Source organism: Apostichopus japonicus, chromosome 9 (assembly GCF_037975245.1).
Source record: "Apostichopus japonicus isolate 1M-3 chromosome 9, ASM3797524v1, whole genome shotgun sequence".
In the NCBI taxonomy this organism is placed as follows: domain Eukaryota; kingdom Metazoa; phylum Echinodermata; class Holothuroidea; order Aspidochirotida; family Stichopodidae; genus Apostichopus; species Apostichopus japonicus.
In genome coordinates, this window is record NC_092569.1 from 16,432,797 (window position 1) to 16,450,181 (window position 17,385).

General features: G+C 33.6%; 1 protein-coding gene across 1 annotated transcript; it reads right to left on the bottom strand.

Annotated features, from left to right (window-relative positions):
- Positions 1–4,237: 4,237 nt before the first annotated feature.
- On the bottom strand, positions 4,238–10,929 carry LOC139973907 (fibrinogen-like protein A). The gene is made up of 5 exons (XM_071980793.1): positions 10,919–10,929; positions 9,986–10,031; positions 8,559–8,624; positions 7,610–7,880; positions 4,238–4,488 (listed from the first exon to the last, which is right to left on the bottom strand). The coding sequence occupies exons 1-5, from the start codon at positions 10,927–10,929 to the stop codon at positions 4,238–4,240; spliced, it is 645 nt and encodes a 214-aa protein (XP_071836894.1).
- Between the last annotated feature and the right edge of the window lie 6,456 nt (positions 10,930–17,385).

Below are 17,385 nucleotides of genomic sequence, written 5' to 3' on the forward strand. Positions count from 1 at the left end.
TCCAGTTGGTCTTATTAAACAGTTGCCTTGAATTTAATGCCGAAACTGACTTTCTTTTTATCTTTTTATGTGCGTAATCTTGATATCGACTTGTGTCGGCTATTCTCCTTTATGACCGCTGAGAATGATGAAAACTTTTTATCAATTGTTGCCTGTCACAAAGACATACAAACACGTGGTCTGAGCATTCAGTGGTTGTAGAAGACGTGTGTAGTGCTGCGTAAGAAGAGAAGCAATGTGATAGCCAGAGTAGATTACGTCAACAGGAAAGATAAAGGAAATCATCCCCTGTAAAATGATATGCTAGACAACAGAGAGATTACTTTAAGATAGTTTGTCGCCAGTTATGTTGGCGTATGACATATCGGCATGAAACTTCTGTTTTTAGACATCATACTTCAAGATAGCTGTATGAGGTCGCTGTATAACTTACTCCTAGTCGATACTCATAAACAACAACTTTATAATAAGGGCTTTGATAAGACAAGGATGTATACAATCAAACAATATGTGCGTGAACCTTTGCATGTGATCTATAAAAAGACTTAATTCAACCTCAGATAAGCACCTACATTGACGGCAAATCATTGGTAAAGACATTAAAGTCCCATCTACATTCGATTTCGACGGTATACATATTCCTTTTATTTCTTGGTGGGGGAGGAGGATATGAGGGGGGATGGACGGGGAGGGGAGGGGAATAGACGAATGTATAATGTAGTCAATGGGCACATTCGCTAGATCTCTTCGGATCAGCCAACATGTTAAGAAAAAAGCCCATCGTCATGATTTGTGGTTATTTACTACTCAATCGTACAAAAAGAAGTTGTCGAGTTAGGGATCGGTTACTTTGTGTTTATAATGGACTGCATAACGGGCTTGATATGATAATCGCAGTATCTAACTAACCGCATTCACTTTCAAATACAGATAAAATAGTGGGAAATTTGGTAACATTCATATTGTCTAGTTAAAGGTTCCACTTGTGTGCATTTTTGCCTACAAAAAACAAGTGCTCTGTGTAAACACAAATGCTTAAAACAGTTAGTGTAACTGGAATTTTCGAAAATATGTTTCAAAAGAGCTCTTAGTCCATAGTTACTCCAGAAATAGTTTATAATATTAATGTTCAACTCCCGGTACTGTTATGATCTGCAGTCAGTCAATGCAAGTCAGTGCAAGTTTCGAGGAACTAGATAGGATCGATATAATAGCGCCCTCTATTAAGTATGGTTGTGGCTGGAGAGCCCCATTGAATTTTCAAGTGCTTACTGCTGTCGATACTTTGCAGCTCTGATTTTTTTGAGGGGCTCTTCTCAAACAGTGATATTCTTACGGCGATACGAATTGCATTTGGTTTATTATTATTATTATAATTATTATTATTATTATATTGGTAATTGTATTGTTGCAAAGGTAATGATATAAAAGGAAAGACCACTCAATATTCATTTGAGTTTCTGCAAAGTAAACATGGTTTGAAATTAACATTAAATGTAATACACAAGTTTAATAATATGAAAGTAAATCAATTGGCAAATTACGGAAAGTAGTCGTGTTGCGGCGTATGTAAAGCATTGAATGGTTAAAACCCTTTGGTAAGATAAATTAATTTCAATTAGTTTTGTTTTAAGCTAAGAACTAAGCTACCAGGAATTTTAGAGCTAAACTAAAACGGAATTTAAAACTTGCAAATTTGTCTATTGTTTTGTCTGATGTTATGACTATTAAACAATCTTATAAAAATGAAGGTCGAGTGACAATATGACATTGTTTAGTAACAGGGGTAGGGTAAGATGCAGGTTGCCCCCTCCTCCTTACTTATTGCTATTGTGATCGACAGTGGTAATGCGACGCCCCGTCTGCGCATTTGCTACACCTACGGATGAACTCAAAAGCAATTTGCGGGATCGCTCTGGTTTATCAATTGAATTAGAAAACAAGAGTTTCAGATAATCAAATGATGGAATTTTTAGTCACATTTCTCTTTGTAAACCTTGAAGTATCTTTTACAAATATGGCATATTCACGAAATCCCTCCCCTCTAAATTTACGAAATGTATTGAATTTCCATCTGGGAACCCTACGCTAAATAATAAATTAAAAGATTCCCCCAGTGACTTGGGTAGTGACTTGCATGGGACAGTGGTGAATCGAGGATTCCACAAAAGAAGGAGTGCTGCCCTGGTGTCATTAAAGCCGTCTCCTGTTCAGGGATTTTGTTGTTTTTTAACAATCAAAGAATGAACAATTCAGACGCCAAAGAGTGCATTCTGATACATATTAAGACAAATTAAATAAATACAAGTAGTGCTAAATGCCAGTTTTTGCTAACAAATATTTCGTATGATATTGAAAAAAAAGATGGGTGGACAGCCGTATAGAAGTAACTCAATTCTTCTCCAACTGAATAAGGAAAGTACCACGAATGATCCATTTACCCCGACTGACCATCTAAGGTAGAGATGGGGAGGGGGGGGGGGGGTGAGGGCATGGTCTCTGTGAGCGATTATTATAAATTACGCTCCTACCTCAAATGGAAGAAGTGTGTTATATGTTTTTCTTAGCTAAGTTAACGCTCACCAAACTTCAATGTAAGTCCAGCATGTTCAAGGTTTTAACACGTGATATTTCTGCTCTTGTTGTGACTTGAAACTCCGAAATAGCTGGGTCTACTTCAAATAATTCTCCTTTTGTCTTACACACATACTAATTGTTAAACTACTGTTTCAATAGACACTATACACTTGTATTGGTAACTGGCACGTTGGCTATACATGGCACGTAATTTTATATTCTCAAATGAAAATGTTTAGCCGCGACGAAGCCGAAAGGTTGTTCATTAAATCCCTTGAATCGACACAATTTCCTCAATTATGTTCGATATGTTAATGTACTTTAAAATGCAGTAATCCAGAAACAAGCAAAGATAAACAAGATTTAGTATTTAATATTGAATGATATCTTCATTTCGATGTAGTTTTAGCTAAATCAATTAATGCTCTTGCGGATGGTTATCTATTACTATTTATATCAACATTTTATATGGTAAAGGGTTTACTACGATTAACTGTCAAGTACTGTGTTAACAGTTATATTGATACTAACCTTAATAAGGATCATATTCACAGGTGTGTCAAAGTATCTTTATTTCTGTATCTATGGGGGGGGGGGGGAGTGGTAAGGGATGTAAAATACATACTTATAGGCAAAATCGTTTTTTTTTTAAAGAAATTTATAGACTGGCTGCTTTCCAATAAATGTATCCCATGTTATGAGTTTCGTTTTGTTATGTGGAGTAAGGAATGTACCTTAAGTGATGAAATTTCATCAATTATGTTCAAATCGTTAATGTACTCTAAAATGCAATTATCCAGAAACAAGCAAATATAAACATGATCATATTGAATGATTTTTGAATTCCATGTTATTTTTGGCAAATTTATTGATACTTAGGCGGATGGTTATTTATTACTTACACTTTGGTAAGTTGTATGGTAATTTAACAGTTACATTCACTATAACCTTTAAGGGTGTGAAGACTCGCGCAAAAAGAAACGTCTAATGCCGGTAATCTGACCTAGGTTCGAATGAGGTGTAACAGAAGTGTTAGACACCACCATCGATCCCCCAAAACACACACACAGCTTGCTACCATGGGTAATTAGAGACTAGTCTACAGTCAGTACATACAGCTGCGGTCAATACCCACAGCACAGTGTACAAACTATACAGCGATGGACATCTCAGGTCCAGCTAAAGATAACAAGGTATCATGTTTCATTACTGTACTGTCTGCATTTTGTAGCGACACGAACAAAACGTCACTTGCAAGCAACGGGAAGTTAACTTTTTCAGATGGCCGCACGCGGTTTGGGGCGAGTCTTCAATGCCTTTAAAGATATCATGAATGTTTATCAGAGTAACTATTTTCTACAGGGGGGGGGGGGGAGGGGGCAAGCTGCTTTCAATTAAAGGTGCTAACATTATTATCTTCGTCATCAGCTTACTGCTGTTTAAAAATTCAACACACACAGGACAAAGGATTTACACTCAGGGTGGATAATTACCTGACATTTATTCAAAAAATATTATCAAGAAGCAGTTATCGGTTTTGAAAGAGAGATATATTTAAAGTTGTTCGTCAAGTTAAATTTTCGTTCATTGTATTCGAAAGTTGTAAGTTCATTTTTCTAGAAGCACTCATTGATTGATGTTGCTGTCTGCGGCTGATGTATCACACTGGATGTATCTTCATTTCTGCGTATTTTATGTTGTAATTACTTCCTGGAAGACTATACCAGTGGATGCTTTTGTAATTAGTACTTCCGGATGAGTAAAGTCCGTTGAGATTGACATTATAGTCATAAGTCTTGTACCACCACGCTCCATGATAATTCTGGGCCAGGTTATAACTACTATGTAGGTCGTTGTCACTGTCGAATGTAGTAAATGACATGTTCCTGTAGTAAGCCATTCTATCATTCACTGTGAAAATGAAAACACGAGATGGAGATAAAATGCATGATCATATTTAAAATAGTTTTCAGTTATTTCCACACGGCATAAATTAAGAGACGGTTCATAGTATAATTTATGTAGAATTATTGATGAATGAAACACTGTCAAATTAAACAAACAGTTTTTTTTTAAATTTGTATTAATTCCCAAATAAATGTTGTATACACCGCTTGAAGGAATTGTTAGTGCCTTTAGATGAAACCCAAATTAATATTGATTTGCTTTATTATACTTTTGTGCTTTTTTCCCAACATTATAAGAACACAATGATATATTTTCATTGCAAACTGACAATTTCTTTACGATTATACTGGAACCCTTTCCAACGTCAATTAATACAAACAATAAAAACGGGACAAAATGGCTAAATTTAAACCAGTTTGTTGTCAGTATCCAATTTTCACATCACACGTTATGGATTCATTTTTACTTTATGATACACATTATGTCTATGTCAAGTATTATATCGTTGCTACGACAATGGTACCGGTATGTGGGAACCGTATATAAAATTAAATTAACCAATTATGAAGAACATTTGTTAATTGGACTTGGGGTGCGGGGCGCCCTCTAACCAACCAGATAACCAAATGAAGGGAAACTAGAAATCTTTGCTTCGCTTCTTTAATCTCTCTTCAAATCATGCGAGTGCATGAACGGTAAAACTGAAAAATAAACAAAAGACTAATAACTAATGTGTACAGAAAAACATTGAAAATAAACACAGTCGATGACTAGTGAAACACATCTAAGCTTTAAGATGCACAAGGTAGCAAGGAAAACCTGAATACATACTGGCAACAACCATACACCCCATCACACTGCATACAATCTAACGCATGAGAATACATCTAGCTATCTCATACAACCACTCACATCTCAAAACCAAGGCTTATGTAGATAATACAACACACCCAAGCAGAATGATATAAATATCACAATGAACGTATATAAAAAGCTTGTTTAATAATAATACAAAACAATGACAGAAGAAAAACTTAATGGTACAAGATCATATAAATTCTGACAATTGATGTATAACTTGTAACACGGCGTGCAGCAAAATCCCTGTGGCTTTCATAATATATTCTTATACATAAATCGTGGGCACCCGGCACGTGACACGACAGTACGTGAATAAACAACAGTACTTCAACAAAATAAACAATGTTACATCTTAACTGTATGCATCTCTTAACAACTTAGCAACTGTAATTTAAAATAAGATAACTACTGCTGGGCACAAGCTAAAATGACAGAAACACATTTAACAATGTCTTCAAGAGAAGATATGACAGTACTGCAAAACACTTACAGAATGTTATCCCCTAGCTCTTAATGTCCCTGAATCACAAGCTACTCAGCTTAAAACATCAGACATCTTGCAGCGGTCGTTCTGTCACCTAAAAAAGGAATCAACAATAAACAATCCTCAAGAGGCAGAACAATAAACAAGCAGTACAAAACACTTGTCTCCAACACTAAGACTACACAGCGACTTGAAGAAAACAAAACCACATGCAAAATGATGAGAAGATCCCAGCTCATGAATATTCATAAGTCAAGAACAAAAATGGCGATTGGAGGTGCTTTAGCGAGTGCTCTGTATGTACAAAAACTAAGTACCCAAGGTTCACAATCAAGGTGATAAAAGTAGCGATAAACTCTGAAACAGGTCACACATGTATACGTCATGTACCTCAAAAATATCTGTAAGAACTATACATCTCGAAGAATGTATTTTTCAACCCAAACTGTAGCCTTACATATGAAAATTCTACTCTAAAAAATCACCGTGAAACTTGAAAATCAGTTTAACGCAGAAACACTAGCATACATTATACACAAACAACACCTCTGTCCGGCAGAACAACACTGGCCACAAGAGTAAACTTAAAACACGGATAATTCAAAAACTATTGCATTAGCAGGAAAAAACAACATATAAATAGGTTCAAAACTCACCAGAAAACATCATACTAATGATCATATCAAACAAATTACGCCATGTGAGCTGAACTTCTGAAACTATACCGACATGAACAAACAGGTTGTCTTAACATGTGTAACTAACAAAGCTCCGTTCCTCGTCGAAAATAGAGGGCGTAGAAACAAACGACAATGTAAAAATCGCGAACAGCACAACATTATTTTTTCATCAATGGTTTTATTTACCAAATTATTGTATTATTGTTTGAGAAGTCTTTAAAGATTTTTACTCTGTTATTATTCTATTTTCGTTACGATTCCATTGGAACGGATATGAGGTCTTTTTAATTATTAGAGAGGGTAAAAAAAATTATGGGATGATGGGCAGATGACAAGGAAGTTGGAATAGGTTTGTTGTTATCAATTACAATGCCTTATGTCACTGTAGGTATAAGTGTTTCAACCTGAGTTCATTTAAGGTATATCTTTCAACCTGAGTTCATTTAAGGTGCGCATTGATCATGGATTCCAACCACAATTTCACCTGACCAGCTCTCTTCCGATTTGAAAACAAACAGTGTTCTAATTGAATAAAAATTGTCAGTAATTGTCTATGACCGCCGGCTGTCTGCGCTTTAGCTCCCAATTTATCGTTTATCACATGTAAGTATACTTTATTAAATCTCACATTCGAACATAATAAATAAACCAAATATAATTCATATTTATGGATATATTAAAACAGTATGTTCAGACTGACAGCGTTGACGTGTTGGATTCTTCCGGTGTTTTTTTTATAACAACAGAAGTATAGTATAACGGCCATTGCCCGGGAGGTTTGCAGTGTATCGTTGCAGATTTATGCAATGTTATTATAGACATGTAAATGAGTTCATCATCATAGATATCGTTTTTGAGATGATCATTTCTAAAAGTCTGCGCATATGCTACATATTTGATGAATGATTACAATCACTAATGAACTGACAAATTTAAATACACGGGTTATTTTGACGACAAATGTTACAAAGGGAGGTAACGTATCAAGGTAGTAAAGCATAATTTGGTAGAGGCGTTCATAATTTCCTTGCTAATATTTAGTCCTTTGTAAGGTATTGATGGTGACAAGCAAAATCCACGAGGTTTTATATTTACGTACCTGTAGTGCTGGAGCTATCGTAGTCTCCGAGGCCAACTAAACGATACTTAGTCTCTTCATCGCTGATCCTAAACAGGTCGTACTTCGCAAAATAGGGATCTCCGTTCACGTTGTTTAAATCAATGCGAAGCATGTAATCCTTTTGGTTGGTTAAGAGCGATATTTTATCGTTGCCAAGCCAAAATTCCTTATTTAGGAAACCAAAGCCATCTCGGTACTCATCCCAGTCTCTGTAAAATTCTACGGAACCATCGACCCGGCGTTGGAAGACCTGGTTTAGTTTCAAAACAAAAACATGTCATATTTGGGTTGAAAATAAAGAACAATGTGAACGATTTACGTTTGAGGGGTATGATGTATTAGCCTTAGTGTAGTTAGTGTTTAATGGTGCGTCTAACGTTGAACAGATACGGTAACCCTTGCACCATTTAGATTCTTCTTTTCAAATGGAATACATTGGTATCATATCATTTTTGCCCATATTGCGAACAGTAATATGGCTATAGAAACATTTTGAGGCACCAAAAAACTTTACACTATAAGAGAAAACAATCATACTTAGGATTATTAAGGTTACTCGTGAAGTTATTTTAAGCGTTATTAGAAACAATATCTAATACAGTAAATTTGACACTAAGTAACGTTTTCCTGAGAATTAAATCAAATTGAAAGGTATGAATAAAGAATGCAGCCCTTGTCGAACGAATAAGCACCTGTAACACAGAAAATCTGTATAATGGAATCGCTTTTTACTGACCCAATGAAGTATAAAATATCAAAACACTGCAGCAGGCACGCTAAGGAGATATGAATTAAGGCTAATATTATGTTATGTTCTTACCGTCCAGCCTCCCCCGTCAATTGAGTTATTACATGTAAACTTGAAAAGGTTCATTGGCTCCATCTGGCTTAATCAGATAAATTCCAGATTCAGAGGAACTCCCTTCACATTGGTCGTAAACTTCTTTACAATCTCGAGGATATTCTGGCACTTGGTAGAAAAAGTAGGAAGAGTCTGTAGAAATGAAAGAAAAACTTTTAAGTGAACTACCGAACTCGATGTCCCGTTTACCTAACTCTCGATTAAGGTGAAAATCACCGTTTGAAAAACAAATGTTTGTCAAATATTATAAATAAATCTTACATACATTTTTTTGCTTGAAAGAACACCATTGAAGTACACATTGTAAAATCGCAAAAAGAAACAACAAATAAACAGAATAATAATTAATGAAGTAACAGAATAACAAGCAAGTCCTGATAAGTTCTGGTAACTATTTTGTTAATTAGAAAGGACAAATGTTGGCCCCCTTTTCACCGCCGCGACAAACATTAAAACAATTTCATTAATATTTTGTACTTTTCAGCCAGTGTTAAAAGCGTGCTGCTTTTCGATTTTTCGATATTTTTTATAATTTTTATTTGACCAAATTACAAAATCCAGAGTACGCCTTTCTGTGAAGTAAGAATTATGAATAATGGTGGTAGGTCTTAGTTTATATAAAATACCGCATCAAGAAACGAGAGTATAAATGCATATTAACCATATTATGTGAAGACTACAAAAGCAGAAATCACCATTTTTGTCAATTCAGATCATTAATATGACTGATTAATTACGTTCCCGTATTACTGTTTTTGATGATAGCAATTTTTTTTACAAACGGAATTGAATATTAATTGAGATAAATACAATAAATGTATTTATTCACCAATGGGTATCTCCATAATAACAGTTTCCTAAAGGCATGAAATCCAAATTAATAATGTAAATTAAGTTTCATTCAAACAGAAATTTTAAATGAAGTAAACTAAATTAAAAAATCAATTCTAGTAGCTATGTTTGTTTAAGATTAATCGACAAATGTTGGCCTTCTTTAGACCACCGCGAAAAACGTTAAAAGGCTCTCAGTTTTGCTTACTATAAGTTGTTTTCAGCCAGCTTTAAAAGCTGGTTAGTTTTCGTTTTACAGTAGTGTTTGTAACCAAATTAAACAATCCACAATACGTCTTTATGTAAAGAAAGTATTTAATAAATATTAACAACTCGATGATGATATAAGGTAGTAGGTATTGGTACATATTTAATAACCACATCACGAATCGGAAGTATAACAGCATATTAAACTAATGTATGTAAAACAAAGATGAAATCACAATAATTATCTATCAAAATCAATGATATAAATAACTTATTTAGTTAGATGAATCCTATATATCGATGGGTACCTCTAAATTAAAAAAAAAAAATGAAAATTACATTCATACTTGCAATGTCCATTTTAGAACGTGTAGATTTTTTCTTTGTTAAAGATTCATGTAAAAGTTCATTGAAATAGTAAACACAAAATGAATAAGAATGACACATTTTCTTACCTCCAGTGCTTCTTTTGTTCCTGCCAGAATTTTCCCGTCCAACATTCTAAAATGGAGATATGAAAATTGAAACATCAAAGTCAACAAATTCACTAAAAGGACATTCCGATAGGCAGGAGGGACTCGTTTGTAAAGGGTACTTACCGCCGAATTCAATTAAGTTCCAAAGCATTTTTAAGTTGCTGTTAATCTTTGGTTAAAGTTTAATGTAGTGAAATCAAGGATCATTAACTATGTCACCATTGGGTCATCTTAATCACTTCACTGATAGAGAAGCAGTTACTTTGACCTATCGTGTGACAAGGTTTCGGTAATATTCGTATAAAATATCTTTCTCTTTTACTCAGATATTTAGCTTCTTTGTAGGAAACATTACGGGAAATCAAGAGACACTATTCCAACACTCTATCCCAACACAGTATAACTATTCAGTTCATAACGTATATAGAACTTTCGTTAAGCCGTGACATATTTTAATGAACACAAAATGTGTTTCTATTTGATAGTGTATTGTCGTTGTGTTTACTTCTTGGCATACATGTTTGAAGAAACTTTTCAAATTATTTTTGAAACTGTTAAGATGACAGAATGACTGAAGAAACAAGTTACACACTCAACGCAATTGTTGTCCTGTTTCCCGCCCTTATATTGAATAATCTATATAAAACAATAATATGTGGCGATGAATTTTCGCGACATGAAGTGAGAAAGTAATATGATTCGTTCTGGACGTTCACAATTTTCATAAATATATCTCATATTAATGGTCATGTTGTGTTTGTGTAGTAAAGGGAAATACGACTATAGTAGTGCTTACTTGAATTTATTATCGTTTAATTAGAAATTAAGGATTGATGAAAATAATGCGAATTGACTTTCATGTACATACAAATGCGTCTCGAATTATCCTGGTTAAATAAGTCGCTTTCGTACCTCTGAGCCATTTCTGCATTTTGTCATGTCACCTTGTTTTTTTATTATTATTTTTTTTCAGAATAAGCTGAATGAATAGCCCAGCTTCAACTTGAAACATAATTTACATTGATAAGAAAGTTTAGAGATTTATCTAAAATAGTACTAAGTACGGAAGGTACTCTCACCGTTTCTTCCCTTCAAGGTTATGTTTGCTTAGTAAGTTCTACCAGTTTGGCCTTATGACACATATGATGTATTTGTTAGTAATGATCTAGAATACTTTTTAAAAATTCCTTCATAAACTTATACAACAGATTTAATTTGCTACAATTAAAGCTATATGGAATGCATCGTATTAATCAATGTTGTGTTTAAGAACTTGGAAAACTTCAACGCACTGATCTTGACAACATTTTATCATCAATTGTTATATTCGCTTTTTGTGTTGTTCAAAAATTGAAATGGATTCCTTATTGCCTTCTCCATTTTTTTTCAAATGTTTCCAAAGATAAATCCTTTTTGAATGTTTTATATAAAAAATTATTCATTAACATAAACTAGCAGAGTTTCTCCATTAGAATCACTAATACAAATCCTAATCTAATCTAATAAATCTGGAAAGACATATTTATTTGAGAGATATTTTACAGGCCTTTATTAATACATACGATTCAACAATGTTATTAAATCTATTAAACCCTAATATGCTATTTTAACCAGTCTCAGTCATAAACGAATTGTTCAGTTTTCCTTTGTAGTAATACGGCGTACTTTTGACGTTTATATTCAACACTACAACACAGTTTAAGGCAATGATTGATTCTTGTCATTTGTTTAAACTGTTATTAAAATATTTGGATATTCCATCGCTATGTCGTCGATGTCAAGCCAAGGAAAACATGTTCTAAGAACACGGAAGAGAACAATTTATTTTTTATTTTTAATAAAAAAAAATTGAGTCTCTCGGTAGAATATATAACTTTCAGTAGTGCGTGTCCCGATTAGATACTTAAAAGTTTGGTAAATGTTGTTCTTTGGTTAACTTACAGAGTTAAACAAGCCGAAGCAACGTTATTCTCTCCTTGGTATATTGGGTTGTGTTTATGGTAAGTTTAATTAATGAAATATATAACGAAAGTAATATAAAGTTATTCTTTAATATACATGTCCTCTTACTTGGTAGATTCACATCGAATATTATCTATTCAATATTTACATCAAGTGTTTGTGATTTATGAGTATAACTTATGATTCTAAGGCATCATTCCACAAGATTTAATATGAATATAGAGACGTTTTAAGTTTGATCGATTGCTCTGAGTTTCTGAGATTCGGCAGCAAAGTGTCAAGAGCGTTAACATTTGTTAAAAGTAATAATTTATTGGTTTCCTAAGTAATTCACAGTAAGTAATAGACTGACATTTGAGTATCAAGTTTTTAACTATTTTGATTTCTTCATTGATTCCTTAATGAAGTTACTTGCTATTTGGAAAGGTATCAGTGAAAACACATTTGTCAAATTTATATATTTCTTGGCGCAAAAAAGAGAATGCCTATCCAAGAATATCATCAATTACAGGTTAAGGACTGATTACTGGTAAAAGCGACATTTATCATAACATGTAAATAATTTTCGCTACCAAATTACATCCAACAGAATATATAATACATATTCAATGAATGGGAAATACATATTTATTTGAGAGAAATTTTAGAGGCCATAATGATTAAACACGATACAACGGTGACATGAAACATAGACTGAAATATGATATTTTACTCAGTCCCCTGAAAAAGATTGTTTGATATTCATTTGCACTGATATGCGGGACTTTGGCCAGACATATCCGAAGTTCCTGTTGTAAACTTGATGAAATAAAGTCGATATGTATTCTTTTCAACTTTTCAACTGCTATGAAAAGAAATCCTATCAAGAATTCCTTGGTGAGATGTCAAGGAAAGAACGCGCTCAAAACACAGGAGAAAACAAACTACAATGTCGATTGATATAAACAATGAGTCTTGCGGTAGAATAAATACATTTCTATAATAGTGGGTATCGTGAGTAGATATTCACAATTGCCAAAATCGTTGCTTTGTTTATTTTTTACATAATTAAACAAGTCAAGACAACTTTATTCTTTTTTGTCTACTTTTAATCTGCTTTAGTCTTAAATGTAATAAACGGAATATAAATTTGACATTTGAAATTATTGGATCTCATTTTCTTGATATATAAAAGATAATCGCTTGAATCATTCCCGTAACTTAAGTTTTTATGATTTATGAGTATTTTTATTTTATTTAAGACATCATTTAACCGTTTAATCTTACTAACCTAATCCATTAATAAGAAAATATTAAGTTTTATCAATGGTTCAAATAGTTCCTACTATTGTTTCAATGCATTAAGTTATTGGTATTGCACTGTATCATGTATCTAGCAAGTTACCTTCCGTCATGTATTTTTTAAATATATATTTCAATTGCTAAAAATGGATATTGGAACTATGTTTGTACTATAGGATTGATGTACTAAGTTGGAAGCCAGTTAACGATGGATCAAGGAAAAATTTCAATTAATCTTTGTTAAGGAATCCACAGTTATATCCTTAGATATGATAACTATTTTCATGTTTTTTGTTTTCAATAATTGTCATAGTTTATTTGCTATGTTGGACGATATAATTAAATACCCGTTTGAAACGTGATCGTTTCGACGAAATATGGGCAAGTCATTGTCAATTTTAAATTGCTTATTGTATTCGTTAACAAAAGGAATTATTATCGTTGTTTCGAGAAAATAACTGATATTTAGACCCCCTTTCAAACCTATCCATATTAATGATATGGTGTAATTAAACTTATTATATTTTATTGTGCACACCGACAATAATGTCAAACAGCATGGTAAAGAGAAACTGAAAATCAGATGTAGTTTAAAAATGATTGAGTTAGAAAATCATTTATCACAATTAAATATTCAACTTCAACTTGAATTTGTTAAAAGATAAAGGAAACTTACGGTTTCTGCCTGAAAAGCTGGAAGTTGAGAGAAGAGTCCCAAAACACAAAATGTTAGGATGAACTGCATCTTGACGATTTTTTCTGGTCTTGACGATCACAAATCTCAAGAAGGAATGAAGTAAACTTTCTGGCAGTGTACCAGTTCAACCACTTTATGTGCATACCCTACGTTCTATGACGTGGTTGTTGACACGTGTCACCGAAGAGCTGATTAACCATTTACATTTATACTAATTGTTATAACCCGGATGATCACGTAAATAAAAACATAAGCTTACAGTTTTTCTATTGTCCCTTAAAGAGTAACATTTATGACAATTACTATTAGTACATTTTGATAGCTTTAATTGTATAGACGTAATGCGATGTCACTTTAATGGTCATATTAGTTATATTACATTCATATACAATCTTAAACCAATTCAGAATATCTCTTTCGATAACACAAATTTTATCGCATATATATTACATTTTGCTTTTTAACCTTTCGCCTATAAGTAAGTTTGAATCCTAACGTACTACTTTCAATTAACCGAGTTTCGTCTCCTGCAGCTTACCATCAACACTTTAATGATGTTAAGAAAACTCCTGTAAAGTCCATTAAGCAGTGCCAAAATTGAACTATATATCTACAACCAAGCCTTAGGATACCATTCAACAGTATCAAACCTCAATATCTATTTTTTTAAAAAATAAAATCCAACCAACGCTCTCTACAAGTTGCCATGTGTTTGTGATATTACCCAGGATGCAACGTTTGCATGACGTCACACATGCACCTCGGCAGAGTTAGACTTGCCGCTATGCAGATTCTCTCGTAGTACCGCTGCACACAAAACAACGCTGGCGTACGGTATATGCTGAAACTGCTAAACTATCACTAATTTTCAAATTATTACAACGGTTGAACTGGACTTTATTATCCAGAAATTTAAAGAAAAATAACTTAAGTTACCTTGTAGCCATCTTGCTTTCGATTTTGAGTAATGTATACAGACGAGATGTAGCCTAGGCCTAAATAGTGTATCGTCCAATGTCCACAATCGTAGTTCAGGTAACAAGTATAGTTACTATATAACTTAGTCATAGTAACACTACTCAACATACTGTACTCGATCATCACTTCGTCGATGAAAAGTATCGTTTATTCGAGCAATTCAACATGACTGAGGCCCACATTATCCCAGATGACTATTGCGTAGAACTGACTCCATCACCGTGACATAAGGTGCCACAAAGTATTAGTAATTTCAGAAGAAAGTTATCGAGCCATAGTTTAAAATTCGGAAGCAAACAATGACAATCACTGTGCGTCTGTGTTGACAGTCATCTTGCAAAATACCAATTTATTTATAAACGACATTAAGCGTACGTATGTATCTATCCTTCAAAATTGGTTAAATATTCTACATTTACTTGAAGTATGAAGATGTTTAGTTATTAAACCACTGGCAAGTTAGTACCAATTTCAGCTCTCAGTGTATCGTTAAAAGTCATAGTTGCTGGCAAGTTATATTAAAATGCTTAGAAACTATTTTTCTTTCATCAGTAATCTCATTTACCCCTTGATTATCCTAGGAGTTTGCCAAGTCTATATATATTTCAAATTAGTAAAGAAGCTCTCCTTTAAGCTTGTAATATATTTTTGTCATCTATAAGACACTCATCCGTACCAAGTTTCTTTTCGCCGGCCTGATGAGAAAAAATGAAATTTATATGCTCCCTTGTTCACTCGTTCCCACGTCTTCTAGCTCCCTTGTCCATAATTGTCTTCTTGGATTATTGTATATACATGCTATGTATGTATACTACGTATGTTAAGTGGGTATGAAAAAAGCGGGCGCACATTCGAATTCAAAAATATAGGAAACCAAATTATTCAAGAACGACACATTTATCGTCAATGTGTTAAACTTTGTTTTATTACTTTTATCACGGACATGCTGAGTAACCATCTTAATATGAACTATAACATTATACCGTTAATAGAATCACCCACTTCGAACATTGTCTTTTGCTTATTGTTTGGTATGAGAAAGAGCCCTTTCAAACAACTAGGTTTATAAATTTAAATGTCTCTACATGCAGACACATTATTTCAGTTGCTTAGATGCAACCCAAAACACAATAGAGAAACTAACCGTTACATGTTTAAGGGCTCCCATATATAACTGGTTTACAGTGTATCTTGTTTTGTTTTTGCTTTTGTGTGTCCGACAAATCATGTTGTATATCATTTACGGATACGTTGCTTTTTATATGAGGTTTTAAAGAATTTATGTTGGTTTAGTAATTATAACTATATAAAAAGATGCTGTAATAGTTACAATTTACCATTAAAAGGCGCATTCCAAACAATCTACTATTTTAAGGCGAATATTTTGAAATCCGGACTAACTATGGAATCATCGTGAGCACTCTTTTCTCCTGGTGTATAAGGTATTGCGAATTAGATTCTGCCTAAAGCGAACCTTTTACGATAATAATGAGATTTACACGAAGTATTGTTTTTGCCTCGATTCTGATTGTTTTATCGGTTAAAACTGGTAAAGATGAGTACCCGTTACTTAGTTAAAACGGATGTGTGTTATGATTTCTTAACATCTGTTACATTTATGACTAGTTGCTACTGCAGTACACCTACAAACAGAAAATACTAAACACTCTCATCCTATGCATATTGATTAACTGGATAACCAGACTACTTTAAAGGTTTCGCCAATAATTTCGTCTACATTTATTGGAAGACACTTAACTGCAAAACGCTTAAAATCTCCATGTTGAACCATCTTTACAACGTCAGTTTGTAAGTTTTGCACAGTAGCATCTGCTGACAAGTCTAACATGTGTTACGGTGTTATAATATACTACACTAGGTCTTCTGACTGTTCTGACCAAATGAAAGTTATAAGTTAATATTAGAGATTCCACTCTTATAAGTTGGTAATTTAGCCGCCAATCCATTTTTTAAAGTGTACATTAATCACATGAAATGATCTACCGTAATGTCTACCGTAAAATTCGTCCACTGTGGGAAAACCTCTGCATAAGCTACAGTGTAGCACCACATGTGAAAGTTCCATTACCTTTATCTTCTCCAATTCTATCGTAACTATGTAAATCCAGACTTTTACAATTCTTTACGACCTTTTGTTATTGGTTATTAGTAACTTTATCCCCATGGTTGTACCGAGATGTGCACATATCTTATAGATCAAGATCGGATTTTGAGTTCAAATCATTGTATAAGTTATCGGAATCAGTTCCATGCATTTTAAGCTCTTCAGAGTCAAATAGGTTACTTAGCGTGTTCGTTATTGCATAATAATCTCCCACGAGATAGACAAAGGCACCATTGTACATATATATGAATGGAACGTAATCGTTGGCGACGACATCCAACATATCCGGATCATCCGGGTATTTATAATTCTCGTGTGGTATGTAGGTACCACCCA